At 41.2% G+C, this 27,455-nt stretch overlaps 1 protein-coding gene and 1 long non-coding RNA gene across 18 annotated transcripts in view; one reads left to right on the top strand and one right to left on the bottom strand.

The window, feature by feature from the left end:
• SORBS1 (sorbin and SH3 domain containing 1) overlaps positions 1-27,455 on the top strand; it is a 113,323-nt gene that overhangs the window by 36,330 nt on the left and 49,538 nt on the right. For 4 of the 17 annotated variants that reach the window (XM_027899224.1, XM_027899223.1, XM_027899222.1 and 1 more), the window contains 10 exons: positions 7,444-7,499; positions 8,347-8,412; positions 10,368-10,463; positions 13,065-13,184; positions 14,691-14,717; positions 14,889-15,004; positions 17,021-17,827; positions 18,396-18,767; positions 21,621-21,768; positions 26,829-26,858. In XM_027899224.1, the coding sequence (XP_027755025.1) occupies positions 7,490-7,499; positions 8,347-8,412; positions 10,368-10,463; positions 13,065-13,184; positions 14,691-14,717; positions 14,889-15,004; positions 17,021-17,827; positions 18,396-18,767; positions 21,621-21,768; positions 26,829-26,858 (1,792 nt within the window). In that variant the 5' untranslated portion in view covers positions 7,444-7,489. The remainder of the gene's footprint in view (positions 1-7,443; positions 7,500-8,346; positions 8,413-10,367; positions 10,464-13,064; positions 13,185-14,690; positions 14,718-14,888; positions 15,005-17,020; positions 17,828-18,395; positions 18,768-21,620; positions 21,769-26,828; positions 26,859-27,455) is intronic. The other 13 variants (XM_027899225.1, XM_027899228.1, XM_027899237.1 and 10 more) reach the window with 6 other exon arrangements.
• On the bottom strand, positions 14,065-17,855 carry LOC114065366. The gene is made up of 3 exons (XR_003572944.1): positions 17,780-17,855; positions 15,135-15,235; positions 14,065-15,025 (listed from the first exon to the last, which is right to left on the bottom strand). It is a non-coding gene; the product is annotated as an uncharacterized LOC114065366 (long non-coding RNA).

Below are 27,455 nucleotides of genomic sequence, written 5' to 3'. Positions count from 1 at the left end.
AAGAGGTCATAATTAAAAATTAATGTTTGGTGTGATTGCCACAGTGAGCACTCATTAATGCCTGTGCAATTCCTTTGCCTTGCACAATTGGAAATCTCAGGATGTCTGGGTGGTATAAGGTGGTCTGTAGCATTTAAGTATCTGTTTTGTATGTCAGGGGTGCATCAGTATATTCTCTCTACCCCCATTTTTGTGAAATATTTGTAAACTGGATTTGAACTTTGTAACACTTGTCAGTCTAATTAGTATTTCTACTTAATGCAACTTCCTCTTATTTACTACTTCACTGTTTGATAGCGTGTGACAGAGGTGAAGACAGCCTTTGTAGTCTTTGTTATACAAAATCATGCAAGGGAAGCTGCTGGATGTTGTTTAGATGATCTAATTGATAGTATTTATAGAATGCCATTTACTATAGTAAATGCAATGCAGTGTTTGTGTCCCTCAATCTCACAGTCAGCTGAATGGATCCATTGTTATACATAATGAGGGCTTCTGGAATTTGTGTCTGTTTATTTACAGCAGTTGTTCTGCAGAGACACAAGTGGCCCCATATCAGAGGTGTACAGAGTTAAGTGCAGTACCCAGAGCACCCCAGCTGCGCTGCTCTTACGAGTAGTCTCGCAACAGCTTGAACTCAATGAATCTTCCATTACTTCCAGCTGAAGCATAAAACCAGCATCCTCTTGGTGTGGCCGTTGCAGGTTGTCTGAAAGGTTTTACTGTTACAATGAAGATAAATCAGGTGTCACTGAATTAGTTACTCCTTAAATATAAAAAAAATCCCAATTTCAGTAGTTATGTGCTCCCCGCTGCAATTCCTGTATGAATCTCAGTTAAGTGTCCTGAACAGTCCCAGATTGTGGTATGCTGTTAAGTCATTGACATCTTTCCCTCTGGAGCTGGCAGCCTGAGAGCTGAGCTCAGTGAGCTCACTTGTATAGGATGTACATTGGCTTATTTATATAGTGCTTCCATCTATGAGGTGTGAGCATAGCTATCATAGATAAATCTGAACAGAAATCTCAGCTTCTGCTGCTCTCAAATGCTGTGCTTTGTGTCTCTTCCTAAGATGAATGTGAGATTTTAAATAAAATAACCTAGAAAATTTTATTTTTCTTTCTGAAGTTTCAAAATGTTAATGTGAGCTGCTTGGGCGTATGGGTGTGGCATAAAGGCATTTGTTTCTTCAGTAGACACCCAAGATACATGGACCAAAACTACTGTCACCATGATCTCAGCCATCAAATACTAAAGACAAAGGGCAATCATGACAGACTCAGGAGGAAGTCAAAGCCCAGTTACAGTGCATTTAGAATCTATTATCATGAGAAGAAATGTTTTTGAATGTAAGGTGATGGATGTGAGCAGTTAACTTACCCAGAGGAAACCAGTGATGCATTGTATGTCGAATCTGCTCTGTGCCAAAAAAACCATCTGGATGGCTGTTTTTCAAGCCCTGAGTCTGTAGCCGAGCGGGAACTTGATGGCTCAAGCAGGAGCCACCTTTCATCCCCACAACCCTCCAGGTATAAGTCAGTGTCACTTAAGGAAGGTTCAGAGGCTGGTGTGAAATTGTTTCTTTGCAGGGAGGTTCCCATAGGCATCAGACCACTATGTGAACTAGCACTAGTCATGGAATTCATTTTAGTAGACAGACCGGAATGAGAATGGACAAAAAAAGCTGATTTACCTTTACAGCTGTTGGGCATGTCAGCTGTAGGTTTTGTTCTCTGGTTCTGTGACGTTAAGTGGAGTTTAGACTTTGGCCTGATGACCTATTACAGTCTTCTGCTATTTGCCAGATTTTAATGAGATGGGTGTCAACATGCCGACCAATTTAATTGGAAATGCTTGTTTACAGGCTTGTAAAAGGAAGACTCAGAGGTGCAACTGCTTTCTAAAAATGCATGGATGGGGGTAAGCACAAGGAGGAAGAACTGCTTAAACAAAAAGATTGTGTTGGTGCGAAACAATTTAGCTGTAGCTGTTCATGAATTTAATTAAGGTTGCAAATTAGAAAAAACATTCAAGCCATAAGAGGAATGAGTTCTGGAGCAGGCTTCCAGGAGGAGTGGTGGAGGCGGGAAACCTTACCAGTTTTAAGCTGGAATGTGAAGTGTTCTTGCACAGTGTTGTATGACACAGTTGCCTGCAATAGCATGGGAGTAGGCCTGATGACCCAGGAGATCCTTTTCTGCCCTCTGCTCCAAAAGTGGTGACCTTGAACTGAGTTAACTCAGGTTGCAGATAAACTTTGTTTACTCTGAAGTTGATGACTGTAAGATGACTTAGTTCAAAAGCATCTCTGAAGTCTTAAAGCCATATCTCCTAGTTTACATTTCCTTTTTGACTTTTATTATTGAGAGAGGCACATGCCTCTTACATTGCCCAAAACGTGGCACATATGCCCCACATAACTTAATTTTGCCAATTAGGAAGGAAACAAACATACATTATATTAAAAAAAAAAAAAAAAGAGAAGTAATACTGCATATGAAATGTGCTGTGTTTGTTTATTGCAACAGCTGTAAGTTCATTTATTTATAAGAACATCTTACCCAAGCTGATGTTTATGCTGCCATTTGTTTCATTTAGTGATCTTTCAGTGCTCTCTCTTTGCTGTCTTAACGTATGCTGAAGAGTGTGGGGATGTTGTTGTTTTGTACAGAATTGGTATGATTCTTCTGTGTGCACTGCTTACTTACTCAGTCTTTTCATGACATTTATTCTTAGGAGCATAACGTATTCTGAAGGAATGACAAGCTGTTCTTTAACCCTTAAAATAAAAATGACAGGCAACGGATTGCAGTATTTCAGAATAAAAGAATAAGGATACTTGGAGAGATAGCTGATTGCCTGGGTCACCCTGGTGCTGCCTACTGTATTCTAGTTATTTTTTTCTTGCCACATTTTATGTGTTGCAAAGTGAGAAGTACAGAGAAGATGTGCTTTCCAGCAAGTTCCTTTAAGCAGAGGAACCTCCTGGTAGGAGGCACTGACTGCAGTGGAGCTCTTTGCCATCTTTTGAGATTTGGGACTCCACATTGCTGACATGGCTCATTGAGCAGAACCTTTGGGTCAGGGAGACTGGGTGGCATTGTGAGAAAGGGTCTGAGCCTGGGGTGAAGCAAATGAGTGATGTGTAAGACCTGATCAGGTAAAAAGTAAGTTTTGTGATTGTTAATCATCATTTAAGTCTGAAAACTTACCTTCTTCTGAAAGCCTCAACTCCTAGATTATACTAATATAAATAAAAATTTGATATTTAATTTAAATGCAGCCACAAACCACTGAAAGCTCGTGTATATAGAGAGAAAACTTTGAAAATGTGAAAAACTCAGAACTGAGAAAATAAAGCAGGAGTCTAAATCTCAGAAATATAAAGGACCAGCCTAGTAAGTTTTGAATGCCCATTTCATGTCTAGCAATTGTTTTAAAATCCTACATGAGTCATCAGAGCTGTCAATAATAAGAGAAGAAATGAAAGGAAGTTGCTTCTCCCCACACTCACATTAGACCACCAAAAATAACCACCGCCTGCGACTCCTAGCTGAGATACCAGTGACTTAAGAGCGTGTGTCCTTGCTCAGAACTATTAATGAGCTGTTTGTTACCCCCTGCCATTGCAGGGGGAGTACTCAAACCTTTAGAGCATGTGAGATAATCCAGACACACTGTACAGAAGTAGTTGCCACTTATCTACATTCCTCCTAAATAGGCTTCTGAACATACTGCTCTCTTTTCCACACCAAGTAGGGAAGGAACTGCAGCCTTGGAAGAAATATGCTGGGGGGTGAAAGGGAGGAAGGAAATGTTAAACATCCGCCTAGAGGTAGGACTGAACTGACGAGGAGTTGGTGGATGTTACATATGGACATTGGCACGCTCAGGGTTACAGCTGCTGGCTTATGCCCTGAGGAATTCATTACCTTTCATTGTGTTTAGAATGTTTGCAGCTTTGAAGCTTTTGTTGCTATGTCTGTCACATTTCAGGGAAGGCACTAGTTCCAGACTGGTAAGGAGGTACTGGTTAGCTGGTTAGAGCAGAGAGGTGGAAGGAGACACTTGGGGGTTTTGTTTTGGAGTATTTTTAAAATTCTTTTTATTTTCTTTGTTAATACTGACATGAGGGATCTCATTCTTGGTTCCCTTTGAAAGGCTCCCTTCTGAAGTGCTGCTGTGCATACTTGCATCAATGTCTAAGGAATGGCTTGGCCATGTCTACAGGAAGTTCTTGAGGTGAACTGGGAGCAGCAAATGTTTCCAGACCCACCTGCTCCCAGGGACAGCCACCTGTCCATCCTGACAGAGACTGCTCTAAGGATGTTACATCCAAACATTCATGGCACACTGGCTTACAGCGGGTACCTTCCCAGATGTTAGAGCAGGCAACAGTTTGCTATAGTGGGGCCATGGAGCCAGATATGCAATCTGACTGGTCTGTCTGGTCCCAAGAGCAGCTCAGGGCTGAGATAAGCCTAATAGGACATCAGTATGTGGTTTGGGTTAATTATATGGGATACAGCTAGAGTAACTGTAGCCCTGACGCAAAGAAGTGCCAAAGCATGTTCTCAACTCCAAACCTGCAGATATCAATCTAAACAAGAGCTAATTCTACCTGTATACAGCAAGTCTGTGTGCAGATTCTCAACTGATCAAAATCAACTTTTAAATGGACTTTCTGGAGTTAGACTAACCCAGGAGCTCAGGGTTGGTTCCACTCATCCTGAATATGCTGAATCCATTCTGTGTATATGAGCTTACATTAAGCATATGTTTGTGTGCGTGAATGATGTGGATTAGTTTCACAGTGAGTGAATACTGGATGTTTGTTATTTTAATTCTGTAATTTCTAGGAAATGTGAGGATATGTGAGAACTTAATTTTTCTAGATCTAGTTCTGATGAGTTTGTACACATCTTGCATTTTAGCGAACTTCTTTAATTATCACTTTATTTTTAGCCTCAAATAACCTTTTGTAAAAATTAATTTGTTCTATTAATGCTAAATAATTGTGCCCTTTTTTTTTGTTTTGTTTTGATTCTTTTCTAAATGCTTTTCTAAATGCAGTGGAAGCCAGTACTTCACACTGTAAGCCATGTCAACACTCTTGAATCAAAAAGACATCACTGAAAACAGAGTTTTATGGCATTTGTGATGTCACTGTTTCTAAACAAATGGCTGTTTAAAAAGTATAAAGCATGTGGTCACGAGTTTAATTGCTCAGATACTACCATTGTGGAAGGGAACATGTGTTGCTCTGGGATTGCAACAGTAGTGGACTCTGCCTTTGCCCAGACATGAGACTTAGTAAATCCTCTTTCTACCCCGAAAAGGTAACACACTAAATTATTTTTCCCCTCCTTTTTTATCTTCTATACCAGAGGAAAGCATTGCAACCTTTGGGAATGTTTAAAGTGGAAGAAACTTTGTGTTGACTTGCATGAAGTCTATGGAAAGGGCCAGTGTTGCGTTAAAACTGCAGGGTACCAGCAACCTCCTCAGCTTCAGAGAGGGGTTAATCCTACAGCTGGGTTGACATTTTTTGCAGTACTGCCCTTTCTTGTGGTTTTCTCCCTGCCCCATGGAAGGATTTGTATTTATCCCAGTCAGATTAGCATGTAACATTTCGCTTTGTGTAGAATAGTGTGATATTGCTACAAACTTCCTTAGACTGGATAAGATATTATTTTAGGCTATTTCTTTCTGGTTTGCTTGAACTAAGGCACCTTTCTGTAGTGGAAACATTTGGAGATCAGAAAGACCATTGTTATTAAGTACATTTGTCTATATTTTCAGGCTGTGTCAACCATTACTATTTTAGGGTACTCACTCCTAATATGAAATGGTAGAAACAAAAAGCAGATACTGTATGGCAGGCAGTCAGGCAGAAGACCTTTAATTTGGACTCGGCTTTTGTTGACTGGTTTTAGACTGCACCCTTCACTTTACACTGTATTTTACTGGGATCATCTTGGAGTTGGGCTGCATCCTTCTGAGCCTTCACCAGCCTGCAATATATATCCTGAATGGTTATTTCAGTGAACAAAATATTTAAATAATTAAGTATGGGCAGCTGTTCCTAGGGTGGCATGCTGGGGAGCCCAGATATTGGCTGGTTTTATGGACTCATCTGTTACTATATTTGTTTGTTGAATTTTCTTTCCTTTTGAGTGACTGTTGAACATGCTCATTATATTCTGGCTGGTATGAAACAAATGCTAGTTAAGGATGGGGACGCTTGAAGCAAGAGAGCAAATTCAATTCCCTGAAGAAAATTTCCACCTCTTACAATGTCCCACTGCTGCCTCCAGTTCATGTAACAAGAAAACAAATATCTCCAACTCTCTTGTTTAGTTTCTTGTTTCTCTGAGCAATTTTCCCCTATACTTCACTGATTGCAGTCCTTGTTTGTGCGTGATTTCATGGTCTCAGATACATAATTCTGTTTGTGTCATGGAAGCCATCAATTGTCTGAAGTTACACTTGATCTCACTCTCTTTAGCACTGACTTTTTTTGGGGGGGTGGGGGGGGAGGATAGGGGGAGGTGGAGATTGGAACACAAGATTTTAAAGAGGTTTTGATTCAACCTGGGACCTTTAGAGAGCTGAGAGATCTTGTCATGGACTTGTTTTGTAGAAAGGCTGCTCTTTGGCTATTCAAACCAGTATCTGTGACATTGAAACCTGTTTTTCTGCTGCAGGTATCAAGTCCTCACAGGAGTGAGTACAAATAAGCCTCACAGTTGTCCTCTGTAGACTGTCGTGACCATGCAATTTAACTTTTTTCTCTTCTGATCCCCATCTGGTATTTTTTCCCTTGGGTTGGTAATTTCACTGCCTTTGGTCCCAGAAGGATTAAAGCTTCCAATTTTCAAGTTCACTTACTGGAGTCTGATCCTGAAAATATCAGCAGCATCATAGGACTGGAAATGATTGGTGTAGAAGTTAATAGGCATTTTGACAAGTGCATCTCTTCTGTAATGTAATATCTTTCAAAGGAGAGACAAACTTTAATCTGAGCAACAGATTGCCTTGAAATATGGAAATGCTCTAAGTTGAGGGTTTCAAAGCTTTTAGTGTCACTTTGATTTTTAAATTATTTTTTTTAAAGGTGATGCATGTTTTATGTATTAGAAACTAGGCAGACTTGTGCTTTGCCCTGTATGGACTCAGGCTTTAATCAGTATAGTTAAATTTAATATTAAAGATTAGTCTTAAAGTCTGGAAGTAGTACCTATATTGGGTGGAAATACTCTTTAATTTCTGATAATTATCAGCAAAAAATGTCTCTGGTGCTCAACAAAAATCCATTTGGCCTTTGAAACTAATTTTTTTAAAGAAACTGTCTTGACTCTTGTGAATGTTCAGTATCGTGTCCAGTGCTGTCTAGGCTGACATGAAACATAATGTAATCATTCTGCCTTTCCCTTTAAACAGACATAAACAAAATCCAGAAGTAAAAAAGGAAAGTCCCTCTGCCACAATGAGCTCTGGTAAGTCTCTGCTGTTTTCTACTTGCCACCATTGGCCTTCCTTTTTATTACTCATAATATTCCTGCTCTTTCTCATGCAATTATTCACATTTGTTGCTTGAATTTGACCCATAATGCTAAAAAAATTACCAGAAAGATCTTGAGCTGGAGTAGGTCACTTTGGCTTATTTCAGTTTGGAATACAATAATTCAGAATTACCCATTACCTGAAAAAAATTATCTGAATTTGATATGTTTTTGTAGACATGAATTCGGAGTTTGACATCTGGATAGGAAAAATCAGCTGTTCAAAGAAAAACAGGGGACCAGGAAATGAGGGCTGGTTGGGAAAAGGAAAACTTCTGACCTTGCCCAGGGAACAGGCTAAATCAGAGTGAAAAACAAATAAGATGCCATACTGAAGTGCCATATGTGGGATCTATGGAATAATATTCCCACTTGATTTTAGCATCTTAGCAAGCCTCAGCTGAAGTATCATGTCCTGCTTTTGGCACCACATTTTGAGAAAAACGTGAACTGTTTGAAGAGAGTCCAGAAAACCATGATCTTGGAACTTGGTTTAAGCACTGATAAGCTCACAGGCTGTGAAGCACTGGAACAGGTTGCTTTAGGTTGATGCTGGAAGTTTGTAAGAACTCATTAGGAAAACATTTGTCAGCAGTGACAGAGGTAGATTTGTTTCTGTCCTGGTTCAGGAATAGGGCTTTAGATGACCTTTGGTGATCCTTTCAAGCACTGTCTTCTGTGTTTCTCTGAATTCACAAGAGCCAGTTTTATTCAAGTCAGCTGAGGACGTTGCAGATTTTAAAAATCTTTCTTGAAAACCGCTTCTCCGTTTGTCTTGCAGAACACGAAGAAATTGATGCTGCAAAAACTGTTGTCAATGGGCTGAGCAGCAACGGACAAGAAAAAGGTGGGTTAAGAGCTTCAGAGACGCCTCTGCAGCTCCCCCTGCATGTCAGCTGCGTGATGTGGTTGATTTCCCCGGAAATTCACTGTAGCTGGGGTTTCCAAATTTAGTTTGCTTGGCGACTGATACAAGAAGAGCCTTGTGCTGCACCATGCTAATAGCAGCAGCGTTTCTTAGCTCAACAAGTGTTCTTTGTCTCTTAAAAGTGGCAGGCTGGACTTGCCTCTTTGTATATTTTTAGTGCTGTTTTGAGCAAAGCTGTGCACTACTTGTGGTACTTGTGAGCACCTGTGAATCAATATCTTAGTGTGTTGAGACAGCATGGGTTTATGGGTGCCTGTGTGTCAGTGAGAGGGGGAAGCTTAAGGTCAGGATTAAAGGGCAGGAACTAACCATTTAAGTGATTTAAAAAAAAACTAAGCAAACTAGTCTTCATATTAACATCAACAGGTTTGCAGTGTGCTTTATAGCATTCTGGTTTTAATGGTGATAGTGTCTCTTTTGGCAGGGTGAAAGTATGTGGTTGTATGGGTTGCTTTTCTGCTGGTTTAATTTCCTTTCTTTTCCTTTGATGTCTTTTTATAGTGGTTAGTATTTTGACTGCATTGTGGATGGATAAATTCAGTGAGTTTCAGAGCAGAACAGAATTAGGATTGTTTCCTAAACCACAGGCTATTTGATTTGGGATCTGTTGTATTTGCAGGGTCTCTAGTGCTCAGGGAGAAGCAAGGAAAACAGGATTTTATTTGGGTTCCTCTTTTATTAAAAAAAAACTTAAAACAATCCTATCGAATTAAAAATTAATGATTTTCTGAAGTTTGAAAAAAATCTGTTGAGCATTTCCCCCATCCTTTTGCTTGAGATTCCTTTTCTAGGTTGGTGAAGTCTGTGCTTTCCAGTTTTGCCGGGAATCAGAAAGATCTGCCACAAGAGGGGGGTGTACACACTATCGTGATGTCAACGTCTCCCTCAAGCTAGCCCAGTGCTCAGTATTAGTGTGTGAAGTGTTAGGAATGGGGTTCCTCTTACTCCTGATTTTTCAGGCTTGAGAGAGATGCCGTGGAACGTGAGGAGGCATCTAGCATTTTGCAGCTAATACGCGCCGAAAACAGGTTTTAAAGGGGCAAATCCTGGCCCTGCAGAAATCAAGAACACAAGTTATTCTGGTAGAGTGATGATACCCAGGATGTTTATCTTGGCAGGTTCTGTTGAGCTTCACCTCGGAGTAGTTTTGCTTTTTTTCACAATGATCCCTCTTTGTACCAGTTGATTTGAACAGTTTTGTAACAATTGCTAGGATTTTGCTTAGTGATGTGTGATTTTCCTCAATGTTACTACCCCCAGCATAAATAGTGTGCTAGCTGACGGAGTCCAGTAGAAATCTCCAATTTACTGTTTATACGGATGGGGTTTTTTTCTGAAATAACTATGTGGATGCTACTCTTTGGTATGGGACTATTTTCAAGACGATTTCACATTTCACTTCCTTCTGTTGCTGAACTTGTGAAATATGTGCCATAAAATTCAGAATTCGTGTAATGTTTTTCTCTCAACATTTCAGTCCTTGTTTTTTCACTTTGTTTTAACTGAGCCATATTAATGTTTTACTTAACACTTTTATTTTTGCATGTAGTGTACCTCAGTTAAATGACTACACTAAAATTTTTTGATGGCTTCTAAAAACTAATGCTTCCAGATTCTTTTTGCCTGCAGCATCGTGGCAGTCAGCAGTTAGTCCATTCAGTAAGCAGTTCTGTATGCTGCGTAAAACAGACACATCCTGAATTAGGGCGAACGAAGGGATATTTTTAACAGTTGCATCATTGCTCTGTAGACTGCTTTTGTATTTGAAATTTCCTGCTATTGTGTCTCCAAGTACATTAGAAAATTTTGTGGCATGCTTCCCAAACTCTGTTCTTCCCTTTTTGGATGTGCCATTTACACTTTTGTGTTTGCAGCTGTTGGCGTCCCTTTATGTACACGCTCTATTTCTGCCGTTAAAATAATCCCTGTGAAGAAAGTGAAAAGTTCTCCTCACCTAGTGCTGCCTACAGGTATCTTCTTCCTTCCTCCCCTGCCACACATTAGTTGGCCATCATTCTCTTTCTTCTCTCTCTCTTTCTGTCCCTTTGCTTCACCCACGCGCTTTGGCTAGTTCTCAGCTTCATCCTCTTCTCACTCCTCCCAGAGCTGTAGATTTCATCAGTAGGTAATGCAGTTAGCTCTTGATGGCACAATGCACTGTTCTCAATTATGCTGCTCCTCTGCAGACATAATTGTGTCTGCTTGAATCTGGGATCATTGTAAGCTCTTCTACTAATGCTTGATTATGAAAAATACTATTATTACAGACTCGTTTTGAACCAAACTCCTGATGAACCAGAGAATGTTTCCTGCATATCTTTGGTCATTATGAAAAGAAATGGTTCAAGCATAGTTCAGTGTTGGTGGGATGTTTTTTTTTCTGTACACACACTGAATTTAATCTTTATATGAATAAGTAAGGATGTTAGGCTGCCTGTCACCTCTCCACAAGCATGTGCTTGTGCACTAAAAGTACAAGATTATTCTTGTACTTTCCTGGCTTTGGACAATCAGACTAGTCTAGCTGATACCGCTTGTCTCTCCTAATTTGTTACACATGTGCTTTGTTGGACTAGTACAGTGCTAATGTCCTGTTTATTGTCATTTGCTGTATTTCTATGCTGAGATACTCAGATTTCTGTTTCCTGTCATTTCACCTAAACTGTGAGGGAATTCAACATCTTAAGTATTTCTCTTCATCTCTCAAGATGAAATAGTCTGGCAAGATTTTATTTTCAAACATTTTCAAAACGCTTTTTTTTTAGTTCAGACCATTTTTTTCTGACTCTTATTTTTTTGGTTCGGTATACAGGTTTAATATGTTGTATGAAAAATAAATTAAAAAAAAAAAAGCATTGATTCCCAAATTTGATTCTGCTCCAATATGATGAAGAAGATATTTAGTCATATATGACATGTTGAATTTTCAGTGTTTCCATTTCTCTTCAGTGCCTGTGAAGGGAATACAGGCATAGGGTTGTAGAACAGCTACCCTGTGCTCTTTGTAATGTCTAAATTAGGCCCAGTGACTCCCAACTGTGTGTCCATACCTTAGAGTTCCAGCACTCTTATAACTGGAGTCTTGGAACTTAAACCTTTGTCCTGTGGTTAGAAAGTGAGTCTGTAGAGTCCTGGGGCTGTGTTTTGTGCAGCACAGATGGAAGTGATAGCCAGAACTGCACTCTTGGCCAAAAGGAATCCTGACCCTTTCTGAATCACGTGACAATCAATTGGAGAAGCCAACTTCTATTTCACAAGGCATTTGGGTGATCTTAGGTTGTGATCAGGTGTGTAGTGTGAGTGCAAATGTGTCATATTTTAGGATTAAGCATCTTTGTATATGTCTGCATGGGTAGTTTTTCCCCTCACAGAGGCTGCATTAATGCTGCCTAAGTTAACTAGGGACTGAATTGTAATAAAGTATCCTCTGATTTCTTACTTACACCATCCTTTCCACAGTCCTAAATATGGATCTGGAGAGGAGCTGCATCCCTCAAAATGCAGAGATATGATCCTCACCTCATGAAAATATCAAAATCATTGTGTTGTCACTCGTGTAATGCAACATGTGCTCATTATCTCTTCATGCTTGCAGTGCAGTGTCATAGTAGGTTGGTAGGTCAAAGTGAAGTCTGATGGCAGCTGCTGGGTTACTAATAGTGCCTGAGAAGGGATCATGATGTGTTTTTCTGTGGAAGTATCTTAGAGAAGTGAGAGATTCTTTAGGCTTATTGTTTCTATAGGTATCTGAAAGGAAACAACTCTCCAGAAAGATTTTACGTAGGGGGAGAAAGATAGCCTGGAAGTACTGGTTTATTATTACTTAATAGGATGACAGGAGGAGAAAACCCAAATCCATGGACTGAAATGCACAAAGGTAAGCCTGCACAGAAGCTGTGCTTGAACTGTGCCTCAGCAAGGACACTTGACTGACTCGCAGGTTGATCTGAACAGATACATGTTAAATCTCCTTCTAGGTTTTGGATTTGGGTTCCTGTGTCAGAAGATGAAACACTGTCATGAAACAGGGACATAGCAAGGAGGTGGCTTGCAGTGCCCTGCTTTTAGGTCATATTCAGCATAGCTACAAGATTTTGTCTTTCAGTGGTTATAAGTCTTTTTTTTTCTCTTTCAGTCCTCCACAAAAGGCAATTTTAAGCTTCAGCACAAAAATCGTATTGCATTATACCACTGGGAAATCCCTATGGAAGAGCCACAGGTTAATGGTAGACTGTCCTTGCTAGCACAGTATCTCCATGCAAAGCAGAACAAATAAAGCAAATGGACCTGTGACATTTGGTTCAAACATACATTCATCCTTTTTTCTTCCTTTCTTAGCTCTGTTGCTCCAACTCAGAACCTAATGCTACATTCATCAATTACATGAATATGAAACTGCTTTGATTTCTCAATGCTTTAAATACAGAGCTAATGTTCATCTGCACAAACATTACTAGATTGATTCACCTGGAGGCAACCATGCTAAAATTACTCTAGAGCTCTGATGGCTCCTAATAGCTTTGTATCATCCCTTTCTGTGTGTCTCTTCTGTGCATGTGCATGTCCTGTAGAAACGGATCCCACTAAAGTCTGCAGTGGAAAAGGAGCTGTAACCCTCCGGGCAACTCCAGCCCATGAAGGGAATCGGAATATCACCTCGCCATGTCCTCAGGATGTTGAACAACCTGAAAGTAAGTCGGTGGAAGGTGAACTGGAATATGTTACTCACTGTAACCTCAAGAGAGGTCAGTCCAGGGTCTTGGGGTGACTTTTTAGCTATGGTTTAAAGCCCAAAATTCTGTAGCATAGTTGGTAACCTCTTGCAAGACCCAGACCAGCAGAGAGAGACTGACTTGTGCTTTTTTCCGTGGTGCAGGTTTCATGACCATTTAGTCATTGGCTTAAGTTTGTCATGACTGCCAGAATCTCTCAGTTCTCTTTTCTTTTATTATTTTTTCACCTGGCTGGCCCGTGTCACCTCCTTTTATCCCAGGCGTGAGGTGGAACAGAAAGAAGCAGAATGGGGCTCCTGCCCCCGCAGCATTCAGTTGGGTTGTCAGGGGAGCGGGGATGGCGTCCCAGACAGACAGTGTCGCCACAGAGCTCTGCCATCTTTCAATAGCAGACGTGTAATTACTTAATCGTAGAAGACAGGCAAAGCATAATAAACCTGGCCAGTGTCGTGGGTCTGGCAGAGAGGATGAACTCCCAAAGGCAAGATGCCGTTAAGGGGGGAGGGGGTAAAACTTGCTCTTGAAAGCAAAGCATACATGGTTTCTGACTGTATTGTTGCAGAAAGGGCAATTCCATTAATTCCAGCCTCAATGTGGCACTTTCTGCTCTGTCTTCACCCATTCTGCCCCACCCGTGACCTACTCTCTTTTAATGCTTGCCATTCTCTGTTTCTTCACTCTTACCCCCCACTGTTGCCTCTCTCCTTTCTGTTGATGGCTTCATAAATTTCCAACAGCTTGAATGGCAATGAGCCCATTACTATGGAAATCAGCTTGTTAATACTTCCTTTGCTTACTCTCTCAATCGCTTTATGAAATGTACTTTGGAGCTGGAAAAGCTTTTTGCATATAACTTAAACAGCAAAATGAGGGGTGGGGAGGAGCCCAGTGGGAGGTGGGTAAATATGTGATGAGGCTGCTTTGTGTAGCTGCAGGGACTGGGTTGTAAAGTGACATCGTATCTTATAACTCCCCTCGTGCACTTTTTCTGCAGACCTGATCTATTTGTTGGCAGTCCTGTATCTCAATTAATCATATATAGTGATGTTGATGAGGATAGATATGTCTTCATAATCTGTGTCATGGCTGAACACAGGGTCCCTGCATTTCCAGTAATTTGCGGTGTCTGGATGTCAAGCTGCAGCTTTAAAAAGTAGCAAGCTGGGCTGCCTTTTTGCCTCTGAAATAAGAATGTCAATGAACAATTGTTTCTTCATTGCTCTGAATGAATTGCCTTGTGTTTACAAAGGTCAGAAACAAGGAGGGCATCATGTTTAGGGCCGGTCTCTATGGTAATTAGGCAACCCTGTCAGAAAGCATTTTATGTGTGAAATGAAGTAGCTTGACTCTTAACTTCAATTGGTACATGTTTTCTGTAAATGTAATGGTTTATTTTTTTCCCCTTCCTCTCTGCCTATCCTCCACCCCCACCTCCTCTGTCCCTCCTTTCTGTGAAATGCTTAGGTCTGGAGCCAGAAAACTCAGAAACAGGTACAAACATTGGCTGCTTATGCTGTTACTTCTGTTGCTTTATTGGAATTATTTCTTGTTGCCTAATTAAAAAAAAAAAAAGGGAAAAAAATGGAAGAAAAGTCCCCTCCTTTCACTTATCCTGTAGCTAGAGGGAATCCTCTGTGATCTGAGTTTTCTTTCCCACCATAGATGATTGGAGGTCGTCGTCCACCACTGATGCCAATGGGGATGCCCAGCCGTCTTCTCTGGCTGCCAAGGGTTATAGGAGTGTGCGTCCGAACCTTTCCTCAGATAGCAAGCCACAGGTAAGCCTTTCTTCTGTGACCCTGAGGGTGAGCATCTGGGTTCAAGCGCTGGATTCATGGTCAGGAGTCCTGGGCTGAACTCCAGACTTGGCTGCAGATGGGTAAGTTGCTGTGCCTCAGCTTTTTCTACCTTTAAAATGGGGGCAACCCTTATGTCAGCAAAGTGTTGTGGAGCTCATTTATTCAGGCACACCACAGTGTTTCCTTGGTGGATGAAGGAGGAGGACAATGCTGCTTGTTTGAAAGAAAAAAGGTGAAGTAGTCATCTGTAACTATTTTGTATTTTATGTTGGTTATATTTCCTAGAGGTTGCTGCAGGCTGAAATCAGTTGCACCCCACAACAAAAATAATATATTGAGAAAATGTCTTTCAGTTTAAACACTGTAACTGATACAAACTAACAAGAGAAAGTTTGCTTGTACCTGAAGGTAAATTGTTGAAGTCAATCTGTTAAGAGAAGTGTACCTTCATGATTTTCTTTTGGGTGCTCAGTCTGCACAGAAGCAGTCTGAAAGCCTGTAAGGAAGCCTTTCATTAGAGACTGCATTCTTATGTGAAACAGAGTCCCTTTAAAGCCTTTTCCCTCTATCAGCGTGACTGTTTCCATCATCAGGGTCCTATAGCAATGCTACAGACCTGACACCGTTCCTGAAATCGTAAGTGAAAGTGGAAGAAGGTACAGCTCGAATGAAGGTGTGGGAAGGAGCAGCACGATTAAGAGAGACCCATTTCTGCTCAAGACATACAGCTGTCCTGTAGTCCATTCCTGATCTTGTTCAACAGAGAGAGAACTCATGCACGTAGTACTTGTTATAGAAGTCTCAAGAACTGCTGTTCAAACTAAGCTGAAATGAAAGAAATTCCAAAAGGAATGAGCCTGTTCAGAGGCAGAAACCCTTCAGAAAAGCACTTACCAACCCCTTTCTGTACTTCTTTATGCATCAGGGAAGGTGGGGAGGGGCAGAGGGGGCAGCATGAGGACAGTAGATTTTGGGACATAAGCTGTAATTTTATGAAACTTTTCTACATCTATGTTCATGTAACAAGAATAGGTGCTGGCCACAACTTGTCATATGTGAATGAATTTTAGTGGATGCTGCTTTCAGATTTGAATGTTGCAAACTGTTAAGACATCTTCATTCTCAGGTTTTTTTCTCAGGAAAAAAATTCACTCTAATTGGAATTGCAGTCAGCAGGCAATTTGGAGTTAGCAAGCTATATGTTGCTAAGTACCAAAACCAGTAAAGCTTTTCTTATTATTTACTAGCAGCAGGATTTCGCTGTTGGTGATCTTGATTCTGGAGGCAAATTCTGATGAACTCAGTTCCTCGAGAAACTTTAATTGTTCCGGTCTTCCTGAAAGCATTTTCAGGATGGAAAAATCCTGAAGAGAATTGAAGAGCTAGCCTTTAGAAGGAAGAAATGCTTTTTACTTAGCCAGCTGTGGTAGGCTACAGTATTCTCATGATGTCTGCTTTCATTAGCACTGGTGAAACTTCACAACGTTCATTTTTCAGCAGTGCACTTAACATGCAGATATGGCCTAGAGCTCTGAATTTGGCTTTGCGATTCAAAAGTCCCCAGTGCTGGGAATTATTTAGTTCCACATGCATGAACCTGAGTTTAGTTAACCATGGTGTTAAATCTTGATCTGGGCTTTCCTGGGGGCATGGTGGATGTTACTGTGCAGGTCTCTTGAAACAATACTGTATTGAGGTTTATTTTGCCCAGAGGGAGAAACGTGTAGGCAGAGACGTGAAAGCTGGGTAAACTTTGTGTGCTGTAGTGAACTGTACTAAGAAAGAGAGAATGCATGAGATGATGTATGTGAGTGAGTTCTGCACTGACCTTCCAGATACTGTATTTGCTTTTTATTCTTGCTGTATTAAAACCTGCTTAACCCAAGTCCACTGATCAAATTCATTCTTAGAATTTAATTTTTTTTCCTTCCTTTTTCCTTTTATTTGATGCTGCTTCCTTTTTCCTTCTCTACTTCCTTGATTCTGCCTCAGCAGGCCCTTGCTCCTCCCCGTCCTCCTCTTCCCAAAGAGGAAAGCTTTGCATGGCGTCCCCGCACTGACACTAAAGCGACCAACCTGTTGCCAGTGCCCATCATGGACTGCGTGTACCTGAATGCACCCAAGCCTTATACGCAGCGTGCATCACCAACCACCAGTGCACGGTGTTATTTGTCATCACCTACCCCTTATGGGGCCGTCCCCAGCGGGAAGCAAGGCTTGCCAGCAGGGCATTCTTCCTCTTCAGGCCCCAGAGATGAGGTGCATGCTGGGCAGCCACTCTTGGAAAGTCGCTCCTCGTCGGGTGCATCATCCGTACAACACAACCCTGACAGGGCAGATCCCAGTAGTAAGGCTGGAATGAATTCCAGTCATGAGACGAAGGCGGATAAAAAGGTCAGCAAACTATATGTAGCTTGTTTATCTAACAGCACTTGCTCAGCCGCATCTCAGAATTCCGCTGGCACCACACATGACCAGGCAGCCAGCACCAGTTTGGGCGCTGAGCTCACTCAGGCACCAGCCACCAACATTGTTTCCTCTGTAACAGACACTGAAAAGTCTCTTCCTGCTGCTCCTCCTCCTCCTATTCCTCCCAGGCCGTACTTTTACATTGTCCTCAGCAAAGACGCAGTTAGTTATGGTGCGGGCCAACCCTCCCGGACTCAGTCGCCAGCTCCGCAAGCTGTGAGGGACAGAGTGCTAGAGCCCCAGAGCACAACTGCCACAGAGGACAGGATGAGAAAAGAGCCTTACCTTACTCAGCAGCGACAGCCACCATACAAGGCAATGGGACGCAGCATGGTACATGTTTTCTCCATAACCTTGTTTTCTTTCAGCCGTGCGAACAGTTCTTTAATTCATTACAATGTTCCCTTAATGCTTTATTCCCTCCTACGTAATTTCTGAGCACTTCTTGTGCCACCTGAATCTTGTGATCTTCTACTCGATAATATTTAACACCCCACGCGTGCCCCCTCAACGTTGATCTGCGTGTTTGTGTGTGTGTGGTGTTTGTAGGGAGTTGGGTTGGGCTGGTGAGGATCTTTCCATTTTAAGGAGGTGTAAAAGAAGCAAACTCTGTATGGTGATGGCTAGTGCTTCTCAAATGATGATGAATGCAGAACTGTTCTGTGGTTTTCTACACAGCATTGGAGAAGAAGGGTGGTGAGGGGAATGAAGATTTTTGTGGAAAAGCATATGTTCGTAGGGACCAGGGCTGCAAGCCTGAATAAGTATGTCTCCCTAAGGAAAGAAAATCTGGTGGGGCTGTGTATCATTTTAGGTACTTTCCTTGCATGACACTATATGGCTGCGTTAGACTAAAGTATCAGTCCTCCCCCGTTGCATAACAACACCTTGTTTCCTACAGGATGCCACTGCCACCACCACAACTCAGCCTGGAGTTATAGTAGTCCCCCTCCTCCAGGTTAATCCAGACAGACAACAAGAAGGCAGCTCCAGCACTCCACCACCGCCTCTGGTTCCTTTTGGGCAAGGCTCCGTATTCCCTGAGATTGTTTCTCCTGGCTCACCCTTGACCTTTCCAACTCTAGATGATTTCATTCCCCCACATCTCCAGAGGGGCTCCCACCATAACCAAGCACCTTCCACATCTGGCACATTACCCTCTGTTTACCCGAAACTGCCATTCTTCTCATCACCACCTTCACTTGTCCCTCCAGTCACGGGGGCTTTGCACAGGGGCTTGAAGCCTGAAATCACTGGAGTCATCTCACATACAGTAAGCTTGCCAAGTACCCTCCTCGCCCTTTTCCTAAATTTGTATTCCCAGATTAAAATTACTTTCTCCTTGCAATACTAAACTTGAGAGAGGAGCGATGACTCACTCCCTGCCAGCAGCATGACAACTGAAACCTTGTTTGCATCCTGTGCTAGTGCATGCGTTTTGCCTGCCTTGTGCAGCTCTGAACTTTCTGTCGACTTCTCGCAACATTTGACTGGCTCCCTTTGTGCCCGTTCTGCCAGGTGATGCACACCATCAGAGTATTCACAGGAGTTGCTCAGAATAATGGATCTGTATAAACCGAATAGCTGCAACTAACTGATCTCTTCAGGCTCTTTTAATAGCATCCTTAATTGTGTTTGATTAACATTTAAAGCAGCAACAGCAGACCAGATAAAGGTTAGGGCTGGCTTTCTCCACTTGGAGCTATAAGACCATATGGTCTCTACACAAATCCCTGATGAAATCAGTGTAAGATTGCTGCCAGTATCCGATGACCTACAAGTTATAAGTTACTGAGCTAAGTGTCTTCCAAGCATGTAGGTACTGTGAGATAGATTAGGCAGGGAGTGTCTCTTCTTTTGGAATTGCTTGTCTTTGAAAATTTTGAAGAATTCAGTCCATAACAGTTGGGATTTACTGTGTTCTTCTTGGGTTAGGTTTTGTTCCTCTTTAAGCACGTTACCTATTTTAAAAAGTCCTTGGGGACAAGGAGAAAAAGTAGTTCTCAAATAAAGTTAGGGAGGAGGCAAAAAGTACATGACCTTTCTTGCACTGGAAGTCTTAAAACCACCTTATTTTATATATATATATATATGTATATATGCTTGCTTGTAAGGACAAGTAAGAAGTTTAGCAGAAAACCCTTTCTCTCATGATGATGTTCGATCTGCCCTCTGGTTCTATAGGGATCTAGCAAATAGGCGTGTGAAGGGGGGGAAGAAAAAAACAACTGAGGATATTTTCAAAAGTTCTCGGCATTGGCCTTTCTACTTTTTTTATTGCAGAGGGCAATCAAAGTTTGGGTTTCGTGTTTCATTTTTGATTGGGGGCTTTTGGTTTTTTGTTTGGTTTTTAAATGGAGCCTATCTGCAGGCTCCAGAAAAAAGTCAAGAGGCATCCAAATCGTAGATTTTTGTTGTACCTGACTTCCTTGAGATGAGAGTTTTGAAATGTTTTTGGACATGCTCAATTCAGGCATATAGTCACACATAGTTTTCCACTATGATATAAATGGTCTTTGTTCACCCACTTTGGTGACTTTCCTGGGGCTCCTGAGCCAGTATCCCTCTTCTTGGAGGGATTCTTATTTGTATTTTAGTTATCAAAGTGAAGTTCAAACCCAATTCTTATACTTCTCCCTGACTCTTGATCCTTTTTCCTAATTGCATTGTTTGGAATATTAACACAGCAAAATGGGGATGGGTCTCTCTCTTGGGAACACGTATTTCTGAAGACCACTGATTCTTTTCTGTCCCCATGAAATGTCTATGGCCTGACCAGATGCTGCTTGGACCAAGATCACCACCATCTAACAGAACAAGATTGTTTTTCCCCATTTCCCCTCCAAGTTGGAGCGACTGTAGATGCTTGTTCTGAGTATGGCCAATTCTCACTATGATTGAGCTCTGGTGCCTGACCTCACTCTGGCCCCTGTTCAGCCCCCTGCTTGATGCTCTAAGTCCTTTCCTCTCATGCTCGTGGGTATGAAGGGCACTGAGTTGCAGTTACACTTGGCCAGAAAAGCCAGAAGTAGTATTTTTTCTGGAGCAATATTCTGTGCATATTCAGGGGTTTTTTAAATAGTGATGAAAGTACTGTTGAACGCTCAGCTGATTTTACAGATCAGTGGCTTGCAGCATTTCAGTCTGACAGTAGAGCAGCAGGAGTGCAGGAATTTGGTCCACTGTTCCATATTCTCTTTGTTTGGATGCTCATTCCCCATTAACAGTAATTGTGTGTCCAAATTCCTTAAGAAGCTTTGAACAATCTCAGTGTAAACTGGCACACACACAGTCTTAGTCATCATGCCTTCTTTATCTTTTCCCCTTACCACCACCCAAAGCCCAGTATCCCTGGACTGAGGTTGTTCAAAGATGAACTAGCTTTCAAAGTCTCCCTGCTGACATAGCCTGTATTTCTACAGAACAGTGAGAGCTGTGGTGATATCAGAGGTGGGTTTGAAATAAGCAAATAATAGAGCTGGATGCTTTAGGAGAGCAAGAACAGATTGCTATCTGTGCTCCAGCAGCAAAGCCATGTTGAGTATCTCCCTTGCTAGAGTCCTGCCTTTTACCCTCTATCAGTTTTGGGGCTTTATGTAATTTTTTTAATCAGGTAGGTGTCACACTGTCCCTTGAGTGATGATGCTAACTTAATTTCTCAGACTTTCTTTACCAAACCATCTGCAGTAATAATGTTTCACTCTAGAACTGCATGAGTTCTGCATGTCTGACTTGCTATGAAAAGAATACTTTTGGAATAAAAATATTTGTGTGTATGTATCAGGGGAAAGATGTCTGCATCTTCTCCCCCAACCAGATTTGCTCATTTCTGGCACCTTGTGTTTGCTCCAAAGAGCCTGCTAGATGAATTTAGTGCCCTCTTTTGGAGTTGGAGTTGTGAAACCCAACACCAAATAATTATAGTACCGCCTTAGCAAACTAATTCCATTAACAACGAGCAGGGTATGTACAAGGAGCAGGGTAACACTCATGCTTATGCCTTTTATACTAAAATTTGCTGTGATTATGCTTCTCTTTCAGCTTAAAATGTTGGGGTTTTTTTCCAGATTTTCCCAGTGTAGTAGCCTTCTGCATGTTACTAATGATGTGTTGCTCTTCTTTTCAGGACCCAGGTCCTGTGCTAAATGAAGTGCCCCAGCCTGGCACTGGCACTGACTATCCAACCTCCATCACTTCAATCAGCAAATCTGCCTCTGCCTATCCTTCTACCACAATCGTCAATCCCACTATTGTCCTCTTGCAGCACAATCGAGGTAAGGAGACTTGCATATAGATAGTTGTAGCTCAAACTGAGCAACCTGCTATGCTGCAAGGAACTGGAGAATGTGTGTGCTGTGGACAATTAGGTCCAGACTGCTAAGAACTAACAAAGCTGACTCAAAAAAAGTTGTAGTGACTGGAACATACAACAGGCAAGTAAGAGTTTAGAGGTGTGGGACAAGGCCTGGTTTTTGTAATTAAAACCTGTGGATCAGAAGCTGTCTGAAGTGGGGGGAGGTTTTTAACTGGGCTATGGACAAATAGATAAGCTGTTGCAGGGTAAGAAGTGTCTTGTTATGGTGGAAAAGGGTGTATGCTCCCATCATAACACACTCTGTCAGTAGAAACAAGGTAGCTTGGAGTAGTTTCTCCCTCACTTGAAAAGGTGATAGGTTACTTCTCAGCTACTGCAATGTGAAAGTAGCTATATTTTCTGTTACTGTGGGAGAGATTTGACCTCTGAATTTGCACCATTTGCAGAATTTGCCCAACAGTAAATAATCTGCTGTCTCACAGGTTTGAACTGAGCAGTTTGTTCTGCTATCCATAACTGGGTCAACTCAAACTCATACTGCACTAGTCCTTGAGCTCTGGATTTTGCATATGAACAAAACAACCTTGTTTGAGAACTCCCATGTTCAGCAATCAAAGTCTTTCTTATGGCAGATCTATCTGAGTGGATAGTTCCATCTTTTTACCTCTGGCACTGGAGGGAAACTTTGCTTGTCTTTTCTAGTTCTGCTGGTGGCTGGCATTACCCCAGCTTCCCAGTTCATTCTGCATCACTAAAGACTGTAGCTTATAACAGGCAACCCAGATGCAGTCCAGATTGCCTTGATTTTTAGTGGACTCTGGAAACTCAAGGAATCACGGTGCTGTGACTTTTGCAAAGAGAAAAAAATCAGACAATAGGGTCGAGGCCTGCATTTCTCATACTGTAGTGATTCTAATTACAGCACTGATGTGCTCCTTTGCAATCCCTCTGGGAGTATTTTCAGTGCCCTTTTAAAACAGTTTTCAGTCTTTGATCCTGAAGATAGTGTCCTCACTGTAGCCCAGCCCCTTATAGGGGTAGTGAGTGAGTTATCTCTTCCTTTTTTGTTGGCATCTGAAGCAGCTTTACTTCTGTGCTTCTGAATGAGGGTGTCTGGAGTCCTCAACTGCTTCAAGAGGAGAAAACCTTATTTGAGAGAGCCTTTTTAAATCTCAAAGCTTTTTGTTGGCTTTCTTGAGGTGGGATATGCTTATGGTCCTTTTTTTTTCTTTTTTTTTTTTTTTTTTCCCATTAAATTTGGAGCATTTAGACTTCAGGAGCATGAGACATAAATTTGTATAATATGATGATACACGTGTACACTGGCTCTGAGAGAGCTGATGTGAAATTATTCTGTTTACTATTTACCTTCTCAGTTAACTATTTGTCCTGTCTGAATATTGCTTTTGACCATTAGTAGTCATGATACTGTATCCTGATAGATTGAAGAGCCTTCTCTCATCCTGTTTTTGTGATATAGATCATGGCCTGATTAGCAAATTGATTCGGTCTGTAAAGTATATTATTCTAATGCCCATTTTTCAATCTCTGTTAGTCAAACTTGTAAGTTCCAAGAATCATGTTAAACTGGTTTGATAAGGCATGTCAGTCATATTGACATATCGACTGACGTTGTGTATCATACCATGTATTTATTAGAAAATCTCATATAGAATATTAATTATTTTTATGTCAACTTGACAGACAGATATCCCAGCCATCAAACTAACATTTTTTAAAGGTTGTCACAACATTTGCTTTCTTCCTTGTCCTGTGGAGTTTCCTTTGCATTCTAAGACATACCGAGTTTGGATGTTAATGGTCCAATGAGCTGCAATCTCCATAGCTTCTCTTTTTAGAGCAGAAAACTGCTCTGAAATTCTTAACTACAGTTTATATCAATGTGCTGATTTTCCTCTGACCTCAGTTGTTGTCATTTAGCAGAGTCCTTAGTTACTGTTGAAGTGGAAAATATTTCTTCATCAGGCAGTAGGACATCATACTTTTTTTTTTCCCTTCTTTTTTTTTCAAGTGCAGAATGGAAATAGTAATCAGATGTGTCATCTTTTCTGCCCTCTTATTAAAAGTTCCACACTGCCTATTTGGTAAAAGAACAAGATCATTGCTCGATTTCTGTTTATTCTTCATATGCCTCAAACTCCATTGTTGAGTCTGAGACATTCTGTTAAGGCTTTTACTTCCATTATAATTTTCTCTCATTTCGTACCTACTTATAGGTGTACATTTCCCTATTTTCTTTCTTTTTGTGTTGAGGATTTCCTACGGTTCCTGATGCTTCCATTCCTATCTAGGCTTTATGCCAGCATAAGCATTAAGATATCTTTCTGCTAACTTACTCTTTCTAAGTGGTTCTCAGATCTTAGTTATCTATTGAATTTCTGTCCTGGCTGACATGATTCATATTTAGTTTCACCTTTATGAACCTTATCTATTCAAAACTAGTTTGGTCTCATGGCATATAACAAATTGTTACTAGGTTGTGTTTTACCTTCCCCTGAATACTTAATTATGTTTTGTGCTGAAATTCGTTCCTTCATGTCAAGATGATGTTTAATATAAATTCCTCTTGTGTGCTCTGAAATACCCTTTGAATTAGAAATTTCAAGGTCGCTTTAATGCTGGCAGTCTGAGATTTCCAGTAGTTTAGTTAGTCTTTCAGATGGATAATGTGGCTTTCTTTCTCCTTAGTGGATTATTGATTGCCTTTAAGCAGCTAGTTCTCTTATTCTCTGAGGTGACTGTTGTAGCAGACATCACCTACTTACTATTACTTACTAGTATTTTGTGCTTTATTTGCTAGTTCATTAATCTGCATGTAAAATCCTTAGATTTTGAGCTATCAGAGACTTAGAAACAGGTAGTGGAATTTGAAACACAGACAGTACACTGTATCCTTTTTTGTCTGCTTGATCTTACTCACTAAGTTGTGATGAAAGATCTGAGAATTTTTTCTCCTGGATTTCAATAAGATAAACTGAATAAAATTCATGCTTATAAACAAGTAATTTCAGATCCTCTTGTTCATTTCTAGCACCATGGTAAGAATTTTTCCCTTCATATCTGTTGGTGTCTGGCTAAATATTCTTTTTGACACCTTTATTTTGCACTCAACATGTTCTCAAATACTTGTTTCATCTTCCCTCTTTTTTACTGGTTTCAAGTCTTCCTTTCCTCCAGTGCTCCCTCCTCTGGAGGAACTCTGAAGGCATCTGTAATCATTCTTTCACTGTTGCAAGCAGTTTTATCCCTCTGCTTGACCCTTTCTCTGAGAAGCCTACAAGTTTTTGGCCTTTGCTTACAGTCCCAGAACACAGGATCGAGGGTGAAAGCCTCAGTTAGTTGGTGTGTGCCTGGGGCTACAATCTGGCTCTGGTCAGGTGGGAGGGTGAAGTAGCAGACACTTCCTGCTCCTCCTGCTTCCCTCTATCAGCAGCTCCCTTCGCTACACAGAGATACAAGTGAGAACGAAATCTCCTCTTCATGTAAAAAGTTGTGGGGTTTTATTTTCATGAAAAGTGCATTAATTCGTGGTATTCTCTCCCCGTGGTAAAGAGATATGACTGAATTTTTAAACCACATGTTCTTGTCAGAAGAGTTTAGTGATTCAACATAGTTCTGCTCAGCAAAGGGGTGGCTGAAGCTGAGACTTCTCACTTGCATTTTTTCTCTCAAGTGATCAGAGATGGGCATCCTGGCATTTCTCACTTGTGTGTTCTTATACTACAGCAGCTTACTGCTGATGGCCTGCTTAGACCAATGAACCCTGCAGCAGGGGGTTCCCATCTGCCCTTTGGTTCCTTCTACCCTGCACACACTGGGGTTTGTTTCCTTGGCAGCTCTCAGGTGAACATAATGCACAGGAGCAGCTTTCCATTGCTGGTTAGCAGGGCAGAAGTTGAAGAACAAAGCTCATAGGTATTGACAAGGGATCTGCACAGAGGAGAAATATCTCAGTTTCCCTTGCTGTGATGATCCACTTAGTACAGATATCCAGTGAAGGTATGAGTTCTGCTAGCAAACACCATATACCTGGAGATTTGTGACCTGCTGCAGACTTATTTGGCAAGTGTTAAATGCCGCCCCAAAGCACAGTTATTTCCTGGGCAGGGATTGCATGGCATGGTTTATCACACATATATAACAGGTGTGTTTAATATATTAAAGTTTTGAAATCTTTTTACTAACAATGTGAACTTTCAAAAGTGTTTGTGTTTTTTATGTCAGTAAAATAGTTTATTCTTTTCTTATGGCTTTCATGCTTTAAATCAAGGGATTAATTTCTAGAGAGTAGAAAAAGCAGAGAGTGGAGTGCTAGTGCTAAGAATTTGTGGTTTTATTCCTAGCTGTGATTTGGGCAAGACATATGGGCATCCTTTTAGAAAGCATCAACTTCAGAATAGTCAAACATGCTGAAAGATACCACGAATGTCCCAGTCTGGAAACTCATTAATGAGACGCCCCTAACGTAGGGGACCGTTCAGAGAATCAAAACCTTCAAGCTGTGTCTGTGCACAAATCACTGAATCTGTGGCTCAGTGGAATGTGATGAGACTCAGCAATTACTTGATCCTTTCCTATATCCCTTTGAAATGCTACAGTAGTATTATTTCAAAATGTATTTCATGCTAATGGTAATAGAGTGAGTTGTCAAGTTGTTTGACTCCGTGAATTTTTACAGTTTTTCAAATTATCTCCTGTCCAACATTTCATTCTCTGATGTTATAAAAAAGTGAAAATTTAAATAAAAGTGCTCTTTGCAAATGTATCGGTCACTGCATCATGAGATTTGTATTATTCCATGAGGCTGCTGTGTGGAGAAGGGACTGTGGGCTGTCACTTTGGCAGGGTATTTGAAAACAGATTCTCTCCAGCAGCTGCTGCGATTCTGTCTACAGCGTATTTCTTGCCTGTCAGAAATGCAGCACCAGAGCACTCGCTGTTTATGTCTCACCCATTTGTTCTGTATTTCTTTTTGTTTTGTTTCTCCCTTTACCACAGAACAGCAAAAAAGGCTTAGTAGCCTGGCAGGTATGATGTAAAAGGTCTGCTACTCCCCAACTGCTGCCTCTGCTGGAGCAAAGCTGCTGCTGGTAGCTTGTGGAGTACCTTTAGCAAACACACTGCCCAGGAACTGCAAAGGAATATACCAAAACACTAAATTACTTATCTGTCCCTCCTAGGCAAATGATTTACAAACGATTTGATTGTTCTAGTTGACTTTTGTGACTGCCTTTTGAGCCTTTAGTTTTATTCCCTTGGGAGCATATTCTCATGTTTCTCTACACACCCAGTACAGTTAGTCTCACATGTCATGAGGGGAGAGGAAGATAAATAAAAATCAGTGTTTACAGGACTCCAAGAGCAGAAGTATTTGTGCTAGATGTCAAGAAATATATGCTAAAATTGTAGTATACACATATGCATGTGTGCTGCTACCCCTCTCTGCACAGGTGTGAGAGTCTGTCCTTGAAAGATGAGCAAATTATTTTCCCGGTCATCTTTTACTTTCCACACCCCAACTAGAAGTAGCTCAGTCTGCAGTGGGGGTTACAGGAACAGCACATTATGCTGTATTATCCTTCTGTGGTTATGGCCAAGGCAGGGTAAATGGAGAGGTGAGAGAGA

The sequence above is a fragment of the Empidonax traillii genome, unplaced genomic scaffold, assembly GCF_003031625.1.
Source record: "Empidonax traillii isolate 1590-97213 ecotype Southwest subspecies unplaced genomic scaffold, ASM303162v1 scaffold651:size361119, whole genome shotgun sequence".
Lineage (NCBI taxonomy): Eukaryota > Metazoa > Chordata > Aves > Passeriformes > Tyrannidae > Empidonax > Empidonax traillii.
Note: the sequence above shows the minus strand (reverse complement) of the source record. Positions and strands in the feature narration are given on the sequence as shown.